The 20,804-nt window shown below is 42.0% G+C and overlaps 1 protein-coding gene across 1 annotated transcript in view; it reads left to right on the top strand.

The window, feature by feature from the left end:
* The window catches only part of ADAMTS5 (ADAM metallopeptidase with thrombospondin type 1 motif 5), a 104,099-nt gene that overhangs the window by 26,924 nt on the left and 56,371 nt on the right, over nucleotides 1-20,804 (top strand). Inside the window, exon 2 of the mRNA XM_056559461.1 lies at nucleotides 5,912-6,044. Coding sequence (XP_056415436.1) covers nucleotides 5,912-6,044 — 133 coding nt within the window. The remainder of the gene's footprint in view (nucleotides 1-5,911; nucleotides 6,045-20,804) is intronic.

Here is a 20,804-nt window from a genome sequence, read left to right as displayed (position 1 = left end):
AAGCTCTTTCCAGTCTGATCACAGAGCTCTCTGCTGACACCTCTGTCCATGTCAGGAACTGTCCGGAGCAGGAGAGGTTTTCTATGGGGATTTGTTCCTGCTCTGGACAGTTCCTGAAACGGACAGAGGTGTCAGCAGAGAGCACTGCAGTCAGATTGGAAAGAACTTTGCAAATTTCTCTGTAGTATCCAGCAGCTGATAAATACTGGAAGGATTAAGATTTTTAAATAAAAGGGATTCACAAGACTGTTTAACTTTCTGGCACCAGTTGATTTGAAAACATTTGTTTTCCACTTGTTTCCAACAGAGTTCCCCTTTAAGAAATTGAAGAACCTTTTTGATATATATATAGATAACAAAAAAAAACAACAACTTGTGGTATTGAAGGGTGGACCGCCGTCTATTCCATTCTACACCCAAATCTGAAAAAATATGTAGACTGATATTCGGTCCCAGCATCCACGTCTATAGGTCCAAGAAATATATTTATTCAGTATAACGTTCTGCTCGGTAATGTACGCGGTTATAACGGAATATATTATATGAAAATGGAAGGAAGAAGCTGTCACTTTCTTGGCTGGCACGCTATCCATTTTCCTCCCGGTTTCGCCGGCTTAGATTTAAATAGCACATCTTGTAATAGATCTGTTGCCATGTTCCTTCATGATTTTATCATCAAGTTACCATGACATTTTCAGAGGTTACTCTGACTGTAAAAATCTACAGTGAAAGGTAAATTTATGGATTATATAATCCACTCTTATTAATATCTCCTTACATAAGACGGATAAGAAAAGAAATTCCCGACGAAAGGAAGAATGGCCGGGACTGGTAATGTCATCATAACCTGGAAACCAGTCTGGGAAGATCTCCTCTGCTTATCTGAACTGCTGTGACACTGAATAAATACATTTTATTGTTATTCTTGGCCTGAACCTAATTCATTGTTTACTCTCGGTAATCCACAATTCAGCAATATCGTGCATCCTCCGAGCTGCGGTGTTTAGTGTCACTTTGACCTTGAGCAGAGATTTCATATATATAAAAAAACAACTCTTCATTCATACACATAAAGCAATAGTGTATATCTTAAAGGGGTACTCCGGTGGAAAACAATTTTTTTTGTTTGGTAAATCAACTGGTGCCAGAAAGTTCAACAGATTTGTAAATTACTTCTATTTAAAAATCTTAATCCTTCCAGAACGTATCAGCTGCTGTATACTACACAGGAAGTTGAGTCGTTCTTTTCTGTCTGACCACAGTGCTCTCTGCTGACACCTCTGTCCATGTCAGGAACTGACCAGAGTAGGAGCAAATCCACATAGCAAACCTCTCCTGCTCTGGACAGTTCCTGACATGGACAGAGGTGTCAGCAGAGAGCACTGTGGTCAGACAGAAACTTCCTCTGCAGCATACAGCAGCTGGTAAGTACCGGAAGGACAAAGACTTTTAAATAGAAATAGTTTACACATCTGTTTAACTATCTGGCACCAGCTGATTTGAAAAATATATTCCCACCGGAGTACCCCTTTAAGGTAGTCTAATGCTCTCCATATATTAAAAAAAAGTCTTCATAGAAAAGAAACCATGCTCTCAACACCATACAAATATGTTACAAAGATATTCATCACTTTAAAAGGAACCTGTTATGTTGTAGAGCAGGAGGAGCCGAGCGGATTGATGTATGGGTTCATAGGAAAAGATTCTGTAGAAGCCTACTCATTTGGTGCATTGGAATTCCGCACAGACATTCCGCAGCAGCAGAGTCCGATTAATTTCAATAGGATTCTGCTGCTCTGTTCGCACTGCAGAATTTCCACGCCGGAACCATCTGGCACGGACATTCAAATTTCGGTGTCTGCAGATAGAATAGACATGTCCATGTCCAAGTCAATGAGACGGCGCATTCCCGAGTGGTCCTGGCTAGAGGTCTGCAGAATGTCCGCATGGAGATTTTCCGTGCAGACATTCTGACATGTGAACACAGCCTTAGAATTTGCAAGAGTGGATTCTGATTGCAGCAGCCTCCCATTGACCTCAACGGGAGGCTGCTGTTCGGTTCACACTTCGAAAGTTCCGTAGCGGAAGTTCAGACGAGGAATTTGATTCTGTCAATAGAATAAACATTCGCCCAGAAAAGCTGAATGGGACTTTAGGAGTTAATTTTCTTGCAGAATTTGCATAGTGTGAACATACCCTGAGCGTATGCCTAGTTCACCTATACTTCAAAATTAGCAACAGCCCCTAAGACCAGTGTTTCCCAGCCAGGGTGGCGCCAGCTGTTGCAAAACTACAACACCCAGCATGCCCGGACAGCCAAAGGCTGTCCGGGCATGCTGGGAGTTGTAGTTTTGCAACAGCTGGAGTCGCCCTGGTTGGGAAACATTGGCTTAGACTTACAGTTCAAAACTTTAAACTCTCCACCCCAAACCCTTGGACAATGCTCCACTCAACTATGAATGAACACAACATACATTCCCCGCTTCTGAGCGCTCTTTTTTTTCATCGCCATTTTATAGATCCTTCCTTGGGGCAGGGGAGTGACATATCTCTGCAAAACATTAAAGCTCTTAATAATAATGTTTAGCTCCTTCGGAGCAGACGTGGTGTACAGAGAATTTTTATAGGAACAATTAGTTTCTGACCAAGCAGCGTAAAATCAAATTTTCTCCGTCGCGGGCAGAAGGGAAGAGGAAGCCGGTCTCACAAATTACAGTCAAGAGGCTCCGATACCGAAGGCTTTTGTAATTAAATCAAAGGTCTCCTTATCAGCCGCTTGCAGTATTCCCAAAATTCTCCAGACGATAAAGTAAAAAAAAAAAGAAAAAAAAAAAGAAAGAAAGAAAAAAAATTTAAAATAAATGACACAAGAACATGTGGCGTGGAGTGAAAGGTTTAATATCAAGAAGCCGGATCCGTCATACACGTATGGTAATCCTGTCATCTGTGATGAGGCGGATACCGATACACGGCTCATTTTTTTTTACTTCAACCGCACCGGTTCTTAGCGGCGGGTCGTGATAGACAAGCTTCAACATCACGGTCGATTATAAAAACAAGAATTTGTAGACATTCTTACGTCTTAGGTGAATTATAGCAATTTGGTGCAACATTAAACATTATGTGCAACATTTTAAATATATATACAGTAAATATAAATATATATATATATATATATATATATATATATATATATATTTTATATATATATATATATATATATATATATATATATATATATATATCTTAGGGTCCCATCCGAAATGAGGCCACCTCTGCGTGGTGGATGGGGGACACGTTTTGATCAAAAAGTACGCTAAGAGCCTCCATTTTTTGACCAAGAGTGCTGCTGCAACCTTCTTCTTTGTATACTATATATATATATATATATATATATATATATATATATATATATATTTTTTTTTTTTTTATTATTATTATTTTTAAATTATTGTATTATTATTATTATTGTATTGTGGGTGCATTTAGATGTAGCAAAGCGGACTTTGTCATTTCACAGTTTTTTGATGTGCTGCCCTTACCAGCTAAAAAGTTTTGCCACTTTTAGGGAGGATGTAGTAAGTGGTGATACTGGCCATGGGTGGCGTTACTGCTTGGCGAACCTGGCCCCCGCCAAGGGCGCACAACTGGAAAGAGTGGGGGTGGGAGGGTTGTTCGAGGCACAGGCTGAAAAAAAAGAACAACCAGGTGACAGCAGGCCACGTGGACTCAATTTGGAGCCGAATGGAAGCCTGGGCCCCTACATGTTACTTCCGGGGTGAGGATCAGTGCAGACCTAAAACCCACCCCAACCACTGTCCATACCTATTTGGACAATCTACCCTAAATGATGGCCCAAGGTACATGACAGCAGACAGGAGAGTAGTCAGGAAGCAGTCAAACAGGTAAGAACACAGACAAGCTAGCAAAGGAAACAAGGGATCAAACACTAGTGATACAGGAGAACTACATTCGTGAGCAGGGCTGGGATACACTGCAGTGATTTACATATCCCACCCACCGCTGCTGAGTGGCCAGGCAAGCAACACCTTCCATTGTTGTAACGCCCCATGTCAGAGCATGACGAGTGACTCTATGACTCCCAGGGCTGTTGCTACGTCTACCTGAGATGCCTCCTAGCATCAGATGAGGCAGAGGAGACAATAGTGAAACCTGGACAGGTGAATTTGTTACACTATGTATGACTGATGCAACTAAGTGGTTGTTCTTCATTAGTATACATTGACCATACATATCTTTTGATGGACCCTAAGTGCAAGCTGTTCATAATGCATGCTTGTCTGCTTTCATATTTCCTATAGAAATTAATGGAGAGAGCTATGTAAGTGACGTCGCCTCTCTGTTAAAGGGAGTCTAAGATGGTAACACCCCTTTAAAGCTCAGCTTTCATATTTTAACAAGCTCTGGTAAATGAAGCAAGTGTCAATGATGTGGTGCTGAGCTGCAGCATGCATGCCTTCTCCCTCCCTGTCTTTACTGATTGATGTGCAGAGTTTAGTGATAGAAGGTGAGCTTTATATGTCAAGTAGTCAAGGCAGGGAGGGGTGGGGGAGGGAGAAGGCATGCATGCTGTGGCCAATGTATGTTGCTGTCGTATGTTGTCTCCATACAGCACCGAATTTACTTCTATACTTTTATAAGTAATACTTTTAGGGGAGAATACTTCTTTAATATGACAAACAATATAATATGACATCACATGGCAAGTGTTAACCTGGAAATATGTATTTATGTGTCTTAATACAAGACATATCCACAATATGAGCATGTTTCTGAGAGAAGCCAAATAGGACTCATTATTGTCTCCATTATGCACTACTGTATATTATAAAGCCCTTTGGAATAAGCTGAGTATATAATAAGGTATTACAATAAGGTATAGGTGTATATATATATATATATATATATATATATATATAGAAGGATGCAGCACTCTCAATTAGCGTTGAAAAAAACTTGTAGTTTATTCCATGATGCAGACAACGTTTCGGCGATCTCTCACCGCCATTTTCAAGTGCGGTGAGAGATCGCCGAAACGTTGTCTGCATCATGGAATAAACTACAAGTTTTTTTCAACACTAATTGGGAATGCTGCATCCTTCTATTCTATAAAAGTTGTGATCCGGGACACCGAGGTTCCATTGTGCCTGCACCCAGTTCATTGAATCTTTTCTTTGGATGTGCTGCTTCGATTTGAATTTTATATATATATATATCTATATATATATATATATATATATATATATATATATAGATATATATAAGATGCAGAAAGTATAGCAGCACACCCAGTAGTAAAGTGCAAAAATTGTGATTTATTGACCCATATCAAATGCGACGTTTCGACGGCATCCCGCCATCTTTTTCAAGGATTGCTTGAAAAAGATGGCGGGATGCCGTCAAAACGTCGCATTTGATATGGGTCAATAAATCCCAATTTTTGCACTTTACTACTGGGTGTGCTGCTATACTTTCTGCATCTTGGATTATTTGAGCTGTCTGCGATTGGGACCGCTATCCTTGCTTGCACCCCAAGATTCCGTCAGAATACGTGGTTGTGCTGCCTACCCTCTACATATATATATATATATATATATATACATCCTGAAATTTTTAGTGAGTTCAGATACGACGTCAGTCTCCAGTTTAGTCTATGGCTCTTGTTTTTCTACCACTTCAGTCTGGATAATAAGGAAATGTGAATGTTAGCTGGCAAGGAAGTGCTTGTTATAGAGACAGGTGATGCCTGTAATCCATTCCACTCCAGCCAGACCCCCATCCAGCGGCCGGAGGGTTTGTCTGTTTAAGTGTCTGACAACACGTTGTTACTTACTGTTAGCGTAAGAAAACAAGATTTGCATGACTTATTTTTTTCCTTCTTCTTGGGCAGGATTTATGTGGGCATCATTCATGTGATACCCTGGGAATGGCAGACGTGGGGACCATATGCTCTCCTGAGCGCAGCTGTGCAGTAATTGAAGATGACGGCCTCCATGCAGCTTTCACCGTCGCTCATGAAATTGGTATGTAGTGCTGTTTCTGTTCTGTAGCCAAATCAAACACTACAAACAGCTGCATCAGGATCCAGAATACCCGTCAATGAATTCCAGACCTGCCCTTCTCCGTCTATTAACACAAGGATTAACCTGCACACACATAGCTTTATACACATCACACTTTGGGGTCATCTACACAGATAGACACAACACGCTCTACCTTAGATTATCATTAAGTGTATACAACATTTTCTACATTAGATTATCATTAAATGGACACAACACACTCTGCCTTAGATTATTAAGTGGACACCACAGGCTCTACCTTAGATTATTATTAGGTGGACACAACACGCTCTACTTTAGATTATCATAAGGTGGACACAACACGCTCTTCTTTAGATTATCATAAGGTGGACACAACACACTCTTCTTTAGATTATCATTAGGTGGACACAACACGCTTCTTCTTTAGATTATCATTAAATGGACACAGCACGTTTTACCTTAGATTATTATTAAGTGGTCACATGTTTTACCTTTGATTATTATCAAGTGGACACAACACGCTCTGATTTAGATTATCATTAGGTGGACACAACACGTTCTACCTTAGTTTCTCATTAAGTGGATACGACACGTTCTACCTTAGATTATCATTAAATGGACATAACACACTCTACCTTAGATTATCATTAAGTGTATACAACATTTTCTACATTAGATTATCATTAAATGGACACAACATGCTCTGCCTTAGATTATTAAGTGGACACCACAGGTTCTACCTTAGATTATTATTAGGTGGACACAACACGCTCTACTTTAGATTATCATTAAATGGACACAACAACCTCTACCTTAGATTATTATTAAGTGGACAAAACACGCTCTACCTTAGATTATTATTAAGTGGACAAAACACACTATGCCGTAGATAATTATTATTATCATCAACACGCTATGCCTTAGATTATCATTATGTAGACACAACACGTTCTACCTTAGATAATCATTTGGTAGACACAACATGCTCTACTTTAGATTATCACTAAGGCTTCTTTAGATGCCACATTCGGTAACAATTACACTCCCAATGCGAAACCTCATGGGGGTCACCCAACAAATGCAAATCCCACGATTCATTGAGCCAGATAAGTACAGTCTGAAATGCAACAACGTCTTCTGAAGATCCACAGTTTTAGGCCTCTTAAAAAATAAAATACGGTCTAGGTAGAAATGTGATATGATATACCAGCTTGTCTCTAGTATGTTTTATATTAGAATTGATTTATAGCTGCTTAGACGGCTCCACCACGGAAAAAAAAAATCATACGCAGGTGGAACAGTATTATTCAACATAGATATATATGTATATATGAGTTAAAAGTCAGGAACGTGACCCCTTAGGCTAGTGCTGCTCAGAGACTTTGTGTAGGGAGGGTTTTCTGTGTTAACTATTGAGTTGTAGCTGCAAAGGAATGTGTAAAGTTATGTCTGACTTAGTAGATGCTTGTGGAGTGCAATAGTTAAAAATGGAAAAATTCTGCCTAAACTAAAGGTGAAAGTCTGATTGTCGAAGATGAATTAAGGGGGGAGGGGAAATACTGATTTTATGCATCTTGCAAAAAACAAGATGCAAGTAAACATAGAAGAAGTTGCATTCGAAAAGCTCATCGTGTGGATTGATGGCCTATATGTACAATAGGTTGGACGGGGGGGGGGGGGGGGGGGGGGTAGCTGTTTGGGAAAAAACAAAACATGTTTTTTAATCCTGGAAACCCTTTAGTATTCATGAATAACATGTAACACCTTTAAGATAATACCTTGTAATATTAACACTACAAGGGGAATTTCTGGTTGTCAGTGGTTGTCTCGGTCAAAATTGTCTTTTTAAGAGAAAACTCCTTATTATACTAAAGAGGGTTAAGCACTCTCTACCATCCAAAAACAGATCCCATATTAAAGGGGTATTCCGCTGGAATTTATTTATTTTTTTAAATCAACTGATGCCAGAAAGTTAAACAGATTTGTAAATTACGTCTATTTAAAAATCTTAATCCTTCCAGTACTTATCAGCTGCTGTATGAACCACAGGAAGTTATTTTCTTTTTTGAATTTTTTTTCTGTCTGACCTCAGTACACATCTTTCCATGTTAGGAACTGTCCAGAGCAGGATAGGTTTGCTATGGGAATTTGCTTCTACTCTGGACAGTTCCTAAAATGGACAGAGGTGTCAGCAGAGAGCACTGTGGTCAGACAGAAAATAAATTCAAAAAGAAAAGAACTTCCTGTGGAGCATACAGCAGCTGATAACTGCTGGAAGGATTAAGATTTTTAAATAGAAGTAATTTACAAATCTGTTTAACTTTCTGGCATCAGTTGATTTAAAAAAAAAAAATTCAGTGGAGTACTCCTTTAAAGCGCTATCTGATCGTACATGTCCAGAGCTAGAATGGGTGAGCATATGGAAAAGTTGCTACCTTTATTAGACAAACCTTTTAAGAGTAAGACATAGTGTTATTACATTTGCCCTTACAATAATGGTAATAAAATGGGGGTAAAAGCTGTATTAGCTGGTAATATTGAAAAGATGTTGAGAATAATGTGTGGTCAAGCTCAAGTGTCAGACAACATACCATCATTATAATAGGCTCCATATAGCTGACTTGTACCTTGCCACCCTGTGCGTTGTAGTAGATAAGAAGAGAAGAAACTGGTGGTGGTGATGTCCTTGGGTCCTTGGCTGAGAATGTTTAGACCTCTGAGATTTTCCACAATTATATCCATTGCTATCAGTGTAGCCTTGAAGATGATTTCGTAACCTTGCTCTACATTGCAATAACCTTCATGAAATTCCACTGCTTTGCAATGCAGAGCCTCATACGGCTCATACAGAATATCAAAGGAAATGGTTTAATGGGCTTAGTGTGTGTCGTAATAAAAATATAACTGGGGAAAAAAATTGTGCTGTAAGGAGAAAGATAATCTACTGAACAGGGAAGATGAAAATATGTTGAACAGGAGCTTGTGGTTTGACCTTGAAAGTAGAGTTTTTGGAGGAAGGTGCCACCATCTTGAATTTGTTCTAGTAATGATTTTAGGAGCGCCCATTCTTCTGGGGCTGGGTGACTACTTAGCATAGTTTAGTAGACTATATCAGTGATCTCAAACTGTGGCCCTCATTTCTAGATGTCCCCTAGAGTTGAGGTTTTGCAACACCAAGAGGGCCACAGTTTGAGATCACTGATTTATAGGTTTGTCATACCAAGTCATGAGATGGTTTAGCAGGGATCTGAACACATCTTGATCTCATTCATAGTCTATATTCATGTAACTAAACTATATGCTAGCACTGTCTGCAATTAATGGGATTCCTTGGTTGATCATTCTAAGGTACAGAAATCACTAAGCTAGAATAGGTAATCCATGAGAGATTCCACCAACATTTAGGGTCCATTTTTTTCAGGCCATTGGTACCAGTCCCCTGAAATGTCTTAAAGGCCTACCTTGAGGAAAATTTACTTATCCCCTATCCACAGGATAGGGAATAAGTAGCTGATCGCGGGGGGTATGACCGCTGGGGGCCCCCTGCGATCTCCAGGATAGGCCCCAGACACTCTTAATAAGGAGCCAGTGCCGTCTACAAGTAGATAACACAGGCTCCATTCCTTTCTATGGGAGCACTGATGATTCCCGAGAGCTGTACTTGGGTCTCTTCACCGTTCCCATAGAAATTAATGGAGCATGTGCCTCACTGAGAGCCGGGTCCCCCCCCCCCCCCCCCCCCCAGTGATTGCGGAGGGGGCCCCAGCGGTCGGATCCCCCGCGATCAGCTACGTATCCCCAATCTGTGGATAATGGATAAGTTAATTTTCAGTGGAGATCTCCTTTAAATTAGAAAGTGAAGAATACATTGATAGGGGGAAAAAATGGGAAAAGTGAAAGTTAAAAGTTAAGGACCATTGGTGTAGACATGTATGATATATATATATATATATATATATATATGTATAGCTAGGTGGGTCATGGATTGCTCAGTCCTCTGACCCAACAGGACTATACAACAAAAACTGAATTTTGTCTGAGGGGAAGGAAGGCCCCGCTATGACCCCGATTCGGTCATTTCATGGTATCATGTGTATAAAGTGCATGACTTTCCAGAGTGATCATCACTTTTTGAAATTTTAAAATAAAATAGGGGGAGAAAAAAAAAGAAAATATTATTTCGTGTTCTTGGCAGGGAAAAAACAACACGAGGGAAACTGATTTTAAAACTGCCAACTTGAAAACTACTTATAAGTCACTGCCAAATCAGAAGAAAAGTTTGCCTTTCGAGTCCCGGTTCACTAGTTCAAACCACTTTAAATAGCAGCAGCAGAATAATGTGTTATGGACTTGTGTTTTCTCAATCTGATTACTCATTTCTCTCTGTAGCCGTCTGTAACCAATTAGGTAAGTTACGTGTCCTCAATGTCAACATCCATGTGAAGGGTTTGACTATGGGATGACTATATAGCGCTTCATGAATATTGGGAACCTAATAGGCTGGATGGTGCCTGGTTTGCATAACTTTAACTCCCAGCATGCCCGGACAGCCAACGGCTGTCCGGGCATGCTGGGAGTTGAAGTTTTGCAACATCTGGAGGGCCACAGTTTGAGACCACTGACCTAAGGCCTTATGCAGCTAATAAATTTGTATGAAACTGGGTCACCCATAGATTACTTAAGAACCCAAGTGTACCGCCATATTCCTCTGATTAGATACTCATGAATCTGACCAATTACCTAATTGCTGAACTATATATATTTATATATTTAATGGCTGAGGTTGGTACTTCATGTGTTTCAGTCCTATTCACTTTAATGGGACTGAGCTGCAGTTCCCGGCACAGCCACTATAATATGTATGGCGCAGTGTCTGGTAAATAATGACGAGTGCCCTTTCAATCAGTGGTTGTGCCATAGTCGGACTCCTGCCAATCTGATATTGATGGTCTATTCTATGGATGGGCTTTAGGTTAACTTACAAGCAGTCTTATGCAAAATCACATTACACATCATTGTGCTGGATTAATGGAGAACTGTAGTGAATTAAAACTTATCCCTTATCCAAAGGATAGGGCTTAAGTTATGGATCACAGGGAGTCCAACCACTGGGACCCCTTGCGATCTACTGCACGGTGCCATGGCAGTCCGCAGGAAGGGGGCCTGCTGACCATCACACGAAGCTGCGGCTGACATGCCTCCTACATGTATCCTATAGAAATATATGGAGAAGGCGTGTCAGCCGCAGCTTCCTGCGAGGGTCGGCACATCCCCTTCCTGCAGACTGCCTGGCGCTGTGCAGAAGATCCTGGGGGTCCCAGCTGGCATCCCTTTAGAATTGCATGAAATTATAATACCTTTTCCCATATACTTCGTGTAGTAGGATTGAATGGGAATAATTGGTGGTAAAGCCTTAGAGGGTGTAATGGAAACATGATCCTGGTATCCATGGGGGATCCAAAGGTTGTTTTGCTACATTAGGGAACTGCAGCACAATGTGCGTAATACAATTTGCCAGACATACCTAATCAATCAACTGAACGTTCCACTTTTTCAATGGCCACTGATCCACAATAGAGTCATTGTACACAACAGCATGTGACACCACTAGATGTTATATGGGAGGGGTGGCAGCTAAATATTTCCCATCTGGACCCAAAAGTTTCAAGCTACTGGATGTGTCTGAGAGTAGGAGAAAGTACTAAGCCATGTTCATGTTTTTTTCCATGTTTTCTTTGTAAAGTGTCAGTAACAGATGTTTCCCTATGTTTGTTGGGCAGAGACAGAATAGAGTATATTGGAGTGAATATTGAAATGCCCAACGACAGATGCGGGGTGAAAATGTCAGCTCCCTTTTACTCTTTGGGAAAACAGTATTGTCCCCCCAAAGGTTGGAGACCATTATTGTCACCCAACATGTGAAGATCATTTTTGTGTCCACCAGTTGTAGGCCATTATTGTCATCCACCAACTGAAGAATAACGTTGTCATGCACTACTAATTAATTGGAAACCGATGTTGTCCTCCATCCTTGTTCGACTGGAGACCAGTGTTTTTGGAGTTTATTTTATTCATCCACCAGTTGGAGATTTATTATCTCTTCCACCAAAAACAGTTATAGACCAATGTTGTCCACCCTATTGCTAGAGATCAATGTTGTTACTCCAGTTGATGTCCAATGTTGATACCCATCAGCTGGAGACCAGTGTTGTCACTAACCAATTTTAGATCAACATTGTCACCTACTATCCTAGTCAGAGACTTGTACTGTTCCTAACCAGTTTGAGACCAAGGTGGCCACTACGCCAAAGACCAGTATGATCCATTCTTACATGGAGACCATTATTGTCATCCACCAACTAGGGACCAGTGTTGTCACCCACTAGTCTGCACAGCCACTAGTAATTGGAAGCCAGTGTTGGTACCCACCAGCTAGAGACCAGTATTGTCACTAACCAATTGATAACTAACAATGTAAACCAGTGTTGTCCCCTACCAAACAGAGAGCAATACTAATACCCAACAGTCAGAAAGCATCATCGTAACATCCTAGTTGGAGACCATGGTTGACCTTCACTGTACAAACTTGTGTCTGTGCAGTTATTAGTGATAGATATTAGTGATCATTGACCAACACTACATATTCATATGCATTTTCAAGTCAACAAAGCAGCTGGTACAGACATTTAGAATGAACACTATAAAAAAGGATGTATTTTTACAGGGGGGTGGGGTGTTAGTAGACATAAGTTGAAGGTAGCAGAATAGAATTTTTCCTACTTTGGGATGGGCAGGTGAAGCCTTTTCACTGGATATGTAAGAACATTTACTTTGGCAGTGTTCACATGTCCCATAATAAAAGATTGTGACATTTTTAGAAGACCCAGACAGTCAACTGTAATATATATGTTCTATGTTCCAGGAGGACATCACTGGGAATGTAGGGAGATTTCCACACTCAGCAAACAGTAACACAGACACTTTCTGACTTTCCCTGAACTTTTGCAGTTCTCTCCTTCCCCATCCTTCCTGCTGAGCTTGGGACCATTGATAGGGATTGAGTGACATAACCTGGAATAGTGAGACTCTGGCAGATCTCCAATGGCCATGATCCTGAATAGTAGGGAATAATCAGTTGAAGCAGGGAAGTCACTGTATGGCCGGGCCAGAGATAACAAATACAGTGACTGTGTCCAGCCAGCAGGAAAGTGGAGGAAGTTGTTTTATTTCTATTGTACATAACAGGACCAAAAGCATTGGCATGTGCAGCACGATCCCCGATCTGGCCTGCCAAGACCAAGGACATAACACAACATGGCTCAAACTATTTGCAACCTAACAGCCAGCACCCATCTCTGCAACACCGGGAATTCTGCATAGTTTGTATGGACAGAATTTGGCCACAGAATCATCTCTGTGCCAATGTGAGCCTTCCTGAGACAGTATTTAAAATACATCATTTAACAATAAAGTGCACATTTATATCGTATTTATTATCTTTTTTTTTTTACATTTTTTGGACCACTTGGAGGTCTCCTTGGTTGGGAACCATGTTGGGATCCAGAGTTACTGCTACCTCTGCACCCTCTATAGTTAGGCCCCTATAGAAAGCTCTGTGTCAACACAGCTTTGAGAGGCACTTTGTTGTCACCATTGTTTATGGGGCACTCTGTTGGCACCTGTTAATGAAGGTCATTTGGCTGCTTTTGTTGGAGTGCAGCTTGTGGGCACAGCTTACATAAGAAAGACATTCATGTGCCACACATAGTGTTCTTGATCCCAGCCCTCCTGTAAACAATTCTTATAGCATTACTGTCATTTGGAAAAACGTTTGACATGTTGTCCAGACAAGTTTACATCACACCAGGTCTCAGGGTTATAACTTGTGATCACATTAGGTTTTACAAGTAAAATTTACAAGTAAAAAAAAAAAAAAAGTGTAGCATTTCTGTGGCAAATTTCCTATTATGTTAACAATATAGAAAGTATTTCATGAGCAAGAGCTCCACAAATCCAAGCTGCCAGGTCACCATGGCGATTTAGAATTTTGTCCTGACGGCTTGTTTTTTTTTTGTCAGCCCTTTCCAATAGATGTTGTCCATCATTTAAAAAAAAAAAAAAAAAAAGGACTGTTTTCCAGCATCAGACATTCAGGAGCAGAAAGCTCCACCGAGGCTGCTGATTGGCTGTGGTGGTCGCATGACATCTGCTACTAAGCACAAGAGGACACATTGTTGATTGTGACACATGGGAGAGATGAAGGGACAATAATGATTATGACACAGTGGAAGATGAGCGGACACAAATGACTGAGACACAGAGGGACATGAGGGGACACTAATGACTGTGACACACAGGGGGAGATTAAGGGACACTAATAACTGTGACATCATGAGAGATAAGGGGACATTTATGACTGTAACTGTCAAGATTCGGCTTCCAGGTAGTGGATCCTCTGTGTCAGCGAGGGATTGGCGTGGACCGTGCTAGTGGACCGGTTCTAAGAGGCTACTGGTTTTCACCAGAGCCCGCCGCAAAGCGGGATGGTCTTGCTGCGGCAGTAGCAACCAGGTCGTATCCACTAGCAACGGCTCTACCTCGCTGACTGCTGAGAAGGCGTGGAACAGAAGGACTAGGCAGAGGCAAGGTCAGACGTAGCAGAAGGTCGGGGGCAGGCGGCAAGGTTCGTAGTCAGGATGGGTAGCAGAAGTTCAGGTACACAGGCTTTGGACAACACTAAACGCTTTCACTGGCACAAGGCAACAAGATCCGGCAAGGGAGTGCAAGGGAGGAGACTAGATATAGCCAGGGAACAGGTGGGAGCCAATTAAGCTAATTGGGCCAGGCACCAATCATTGGTGCACTGGCCCTTTAAGTCTCAGAGAGCTGGCGCGCGCGCGCCCTAGAGAGCGGAGCCGCGCGCGCCAGCACATGACAGCAGGGGACCGGGACGGGTAAGTGACCTGGGATGCGATTCGCGAGCGGGCGCGTCCCGCTGTGCGAATCGCATCCCCAACGGCCATGACAGTGCGGCGCTCCCGGTCAGCGGGACCGACCGGAGCGCTGCAGGGAGAAAGACGCCGTGAGCGCTCCGGGGAGGAGCGGGGACCCGGAGCGCTAGGCGTAACAGTAACACAGGGGAGACATGAGGGGAAACAAATGACCATGAAACAGGGAAGAGATGAGGGGGCACTAAAGACTGTGACATAGGGGGAGATAAGATGACACTAATGACTGTGACATCAGGAGAGATGAGGGGACACTTATGACTGTGACACAGGAAGAGATGAGGGGACACTAATGACTTTAACACAGTGGGATATGAAGGGACACAATTTGACAAATTTTACCTATTGTTATAGATTCACCTGTGCTTGGACCTAATGTAGAGCAATATGATGCTAAAATAAAGCGCAGTGAAAAGACAACGTTTTTGCGGACTCTGTTAACAGCTGATCATAGAATATGACCATATCACCTTTTCAGAAATTTATTTTTTAATATTATATTTTTCTATTTTCTCTTGAACTTTAGACATTTATACAAACTCCCAGGTAGCGGCCGGTGCACCCGGCTTTATCTGTAGGCAGCAGATGTGAGACTGTCAGCCATTGAAAGTGTCTCCCAGGCTTTCCCATCACGTGTGACAGCAGGGGATTTTTCATGGTTAGACTAAAATTATAAGTGAAAAATGACACCACTTTCCCTTTACTTTAGTAATTTGCTGGTAGAAGCTAAAAAGCTTTTAGGCCGGAGGCTTAGATTTCATGCTGTTTAGAGGGTGCACGTTGCCCTCCTGATGTGTGTAGGATCTCTTTCTTGCTTCGTCAGGGTAAGGACACAAGATTCTATTGAACTGAAGACAAGAAACAGCGGGCTGTTCAGTAAAGCCTCCTGCACATGGCCTATTAGAGCATTTTATAGCATGGAGCTGTAATAGGGCTGCTATAGAAGTGCCTGAGGCCTCGACTGTACCTTTATGTGCCTCCCAATGCCTTCTGGAATTCAGTGTAGTTTTTACAAGAACAAAAATTGTGGCTCCACTGGACTCTGTAGGTTCTAAGATTTGGCTTCCTAGAAGTAGAAAACCTCCAACATAACCCAATGGAGCTTGCGTCAATAAAATTGGAGGCATATGGAGATATAGATTCATTATTAGGGCAACTATATGTATTTTTTTCAGCGTGACAACCCTGTTTTGTTTTTATTTGAGGAATGTCCCATCTTTTTATGATGTTGTCCTCTTTTGCCCAAAGCACCTGTTCTTAAAGTGGGCACGGCTTATGATGTCTGATATTGCCTGATAAATCAGGGAGCAGTGGATGCTGGCACTTGGGAATAGTCACAGGTAATGCCCATGACGTTATGCCCCAAGGAGCTGTAAGACATCAAGATGGTCAGGAGAGTGCACCACGAGCCCGGACCCTGGCATGGTCTATGGACCCAGAAGTGACTGAACATTGAAGTAAGCCGCGGGACGGGAGGGTAACTAAACTACTGCCCGTACCATCCTTCATACCTCCACCACTCCTATGATCTAGGGGCCCACCCCTGGAGGTGCAACGGAGAACCAAAGCAGCAGGGCAGTATGGGTCTGGGGGCCGCAGCCTACATATTATATAGGGGCCTATGATAGTGGGGGCAGATCTCAGGACTATAACAAACTACACTATATGGGGACATATATTGGAGAGGGGACCTGCGACTGCCGCCTATGACTTTATTGGGGGCCCAGCGTTGCCCAGGAGCCTATAAAGCATATATATATATACTATATCTTTATATTGAATATATAGGGGCACAGAGCTGTGGGCTTATAAGGTACATAATCTATGTATACTATATCTTTATATACTATATATGGGGGTGCAGAGCTGGGGGCCTACAATTATATAATACATTTATAAAATGTATTTATATACAATACATGGGGGCAGAGAGCTGGGGGGGGCTAAAACTATATAGTATATGTATAGTATATATTCATAAACAGTATATAAGGGCTCAGATGGGGGTCTATAAACTATAAATGTGTTTGTTATCCCAATGTCCCGCTATTGTCCTCCTATCCATTATAGACTACTATAAGCTCTGTATAGAGGTAGCCTAGAGCCGATTTAATAGGCTTTTCCCACTATGTTCTCAGTAGGTGTCTTGGTTTGGTGTTGACATACTGCAAACTATGACAGCAGCTGTTTCCTTCCTAAATCGACATTTCCCACTGAAGGAAAAAAAAAATATGACCTAGAAGTATGAGGTCAGAGTTGGTCTCAGTTTTTATGGTTTAATAATTATAATGGTCTCCTGTACAAGAAACAATTTGGTGACCACTACTATAGATAGACAATGCAGTGTATATAGGGGATGTCACTAAGGTATGTATAGACCCTGTATAAAAGTTTCCCAACCAGTGTGCCTCCAGCTTTGGCTGTCTGGGCATGCTGGGAGTTGTAGTTCTGCAACAGCTGGAGGCACACTGGATGGAAAACACTGCTGTATTGTATCTAAACTTCCATCCAGAATTAACAGAGGTTCCCACACTACACATTTGTTCATGTAACACAATTTTTTGACAAAGGTTAACCAGGGCTCATATCCTACAGGAACGCATGAAAACTGAGTTCCTGCACTTTTTCCACAGCAGGAACACCGTGCCCATTAGCAGTAACAACCCTTGAGTGGAAATCATGGGTTGAGTTCCTGCACTTTTTTTCCCCAGGACTTGACCCCTGGGGTTAACCCAAGATGAAAACTTATCACCCAACCACTGGATAGGTAAAATGTCTTCTTTCTTTTGAAACACTACCACACTTGGCCAGAGGTTGTGTCTGGTATTGCAGTCAGTATCCATAAATGTGGAAGAGGCTGAGCTGTAATACTACACACCACCAGCGGACAAATGTGGCGCTGTTTCATAGAAGGCCGCCTTGTTTTTGGAATCATGTATGACTATTTAACCATTTCACTAACTGGAAACAATAAATGGCAAGGAATTGAAAAATAAATAATATTAGAAAGTTGCAAAACTTTGCAATACACAATACACTGAAGTTGTAACTATGCAAATTGAATCCTCCCGCACCACTTACAAACAATTTGTAGAGGACACTTTATCCAGATGTATAGATTTGGACTATCTGGCCCTGACGTTGCCCAGTATAGATGTCTGTAAGCTGACAGAGACCAGATGTGTGGATCCCTGTACTATCCTTCCACAGTAGATTACTGGATAAGGAATGTTAAAAGCCTCGGCAATAATATAATATATCGTCAGCATTTTTACCAGTTACTATAATAAATAAGCAGAGGGGCTGGATGTGTACACAATTGTTATCCTTATTGTCATGCTCATAATTCATCCTTGTGCATGGAGGATGGAGGCTGTGTACTGTATATGTAGGTGTTGAGTCAGCCAAATTCCAATGGGAGTTACTGGTGCCTATAGCAAACACCGGCCTTAACCCTTCACTGGGACTGAACTGATACCAGCAGTTGCAAGAAATCAGCAATAACCATATACAATGGCTGTGATTTACTATTGTAAACCTGACATGCTTTGTAGGGTAGTGTGCCAGAAATTCTTTGTACGCCATGATTTGCACCAGAATTGAAAAAACCCAACAAACTCTCCATTTTACTCAGAAAACGTGCATGTCAGGAAAAGGGGGTGTGGTCACCAAAAAGGGGCATGTCCCCGACATTTTCACAAAAACCCAACATATTTACTAAGGTTTCCACAGAAAATGTGGTGGATTTGAGCTGAGGAAAACCTTACAGATCAGAGCATGTGTAAAAAAAAAGCAAAATGTAGGGAAAAGGGCAAAATATAGGGAAATAAACCCCACAAAGGAACCTACACTCCACTCTTAGTAAATCAGGGCCAATATGTTATGGCGGAATTCAAAAATAACTAGAATAGATGACAAAGGATACGCTAAATTGTTAGCCCAAAGCCCGGGTGTACATAGAAGATAGGGGGCCACCAAGAAATTATCCATATGGACCATCTTTTATTGTGTCTGATTTTGGCTCCCAGGATATAGAAGTCTGGTCTTTATTTCCTTTTACTTTGGTCAATTCCCACCTCCATTAATTGGCTGACAATTTAGTTTCCTATACAGAGGAGTTCTGTATAGTTTTTCACTGATAGAAGGAATGGAATGGAACCTGGACGAGGCCCCCTTCTCCAGGGGCCCCATAGCAGCTGCATGGTCTGTCACTATGGTACGCACACCCTTAAAGCGTACACCGCCCCTAGACATCTTATCCCCTATGATGTCACGCCCCCTCCCATAGACTTGCATTGAGGGGGCAGGGCCGTGACGTCACAAGCCTCTGGCACTGCACCCGACACTCTAAACGAACGCCGTGTGCAGCAGGGAGATCGCGGGGGTCCCCAGCGGTGAGATGATAGTCCATTGATTTGAAGGACTGCCATGTTCATACCACAGTTCTCCTGCAAAGATCCTGACTCAAAGGGAGACTTTGGATTCTGAAAAAAGCTTGAGGAAGGAGCCCTGGCATACACTATTTATGTAGCAGAATTTGGCATTTACTTGTTTCTTCTTCAATAATGTGGCTGTTTCATAGCCTCTTTATTACAACTCCAAGACCCAGATCCCTTGCAGTTAAAATTTAACCAAACATCATTCTCCATAGTACAACTTTAGTCACTTTGACTGCAGGAGGCCTGGGATTTGCAGCTATAATAGTGATGCTAATATATGATCTAATCTTAGTTGTCTGAATGTGGCCTTAAAGGGAATCTGTCAGCTCTATAACACGCTCAGAGCTGCAGACAAGGGCAGATCACTGATAGGGAAATAAAACAAATAATATCTGTCCCCCTGATGTTGGCTGTTTTCAAATAATATATATAAACTCAAGGGTCATAGAGGTCGGGCTGAGCTGCAGCGTACATGCCTCCTCCCTTCCCCACCCCTCCCTGCTTGTCTTCTAGCACTAAGCCCTTTATGTCAGTCATTTAAGGCAGGGATAAGGGAGGGAGGAGGCATACTGCAGCGTAGCAACACCTCCATCGCACTTGAGCTTTACGCATAATATAGAGCTGACAGATTCCCTTCAAAAGACACCTCACTAGCATTTTATGATTTGTGGCCGACCTCTGGAACCCTTACCGATCATGGGAATGATTGGGATACAGTGCTGATTGGAGCCACTGTACAGGAGAAAAACTGTGAGATGGATGCTAAAACAATTTTTTTTTTTTTTTTGCTAAAACGACACTAATCATAAAGCTAAGGAATATAGCTAACATATGCCATCTTTATGATTGTTTGAGGTCCCAGAGGTTGGATTGTGAGGATGAAAGGGTAGCAGCGTTAGTGAAGCCTTAGGTCCTCCAATGAATTTTCCCTGCCCAGTGGCGCTCATGCTTGAAAGTGGCTGCACTGCAGTTCCTTCCACAACCAGGTGTCTGGGGTCTACTGTCTAGGGGAATAATAGTGAAGTGGGCTTAGTGCTACACTAGTGTATTGTCCCCTCCAACTCTTGATCTCTGGAACGGGACCCAGCTCTCAGTGAGGAGCGCGTGTCGTCTACCGCCAGACGGCATGTACTTCCTTCATTTCTATGGGTGGGCCGATGATGCCCGAGTGCTGGACTCGAGTCTCTTCGGAGCTCCCACAGAAATCAATTGAGGGCACTGCAGCCAAAATAACTTATTCCCTATCTACAGGATAGGGAATAAGTAGCTTTTGGCTAGGGGTCCAACCGCTG

Source organism: Hyla sarda, chromosome 2 (genome assembly GCF_029499605.1).
Source record: "Hyla sarda isolate aHylSar1 chromosome 2, aHylSar1.hap1, whole genome shotgun sequence".
Lineage (NCBI taxonomy): Eukaryota > Metazoa > Chordata > Amphibia > Anura > Hylidae > Hyla > Hyla sarda.
The sequence above is the reverse complement of the archived record's forward strand: the minus strand, read 5'-3'. Positions and strand labels throughout refer to the sequence as shown.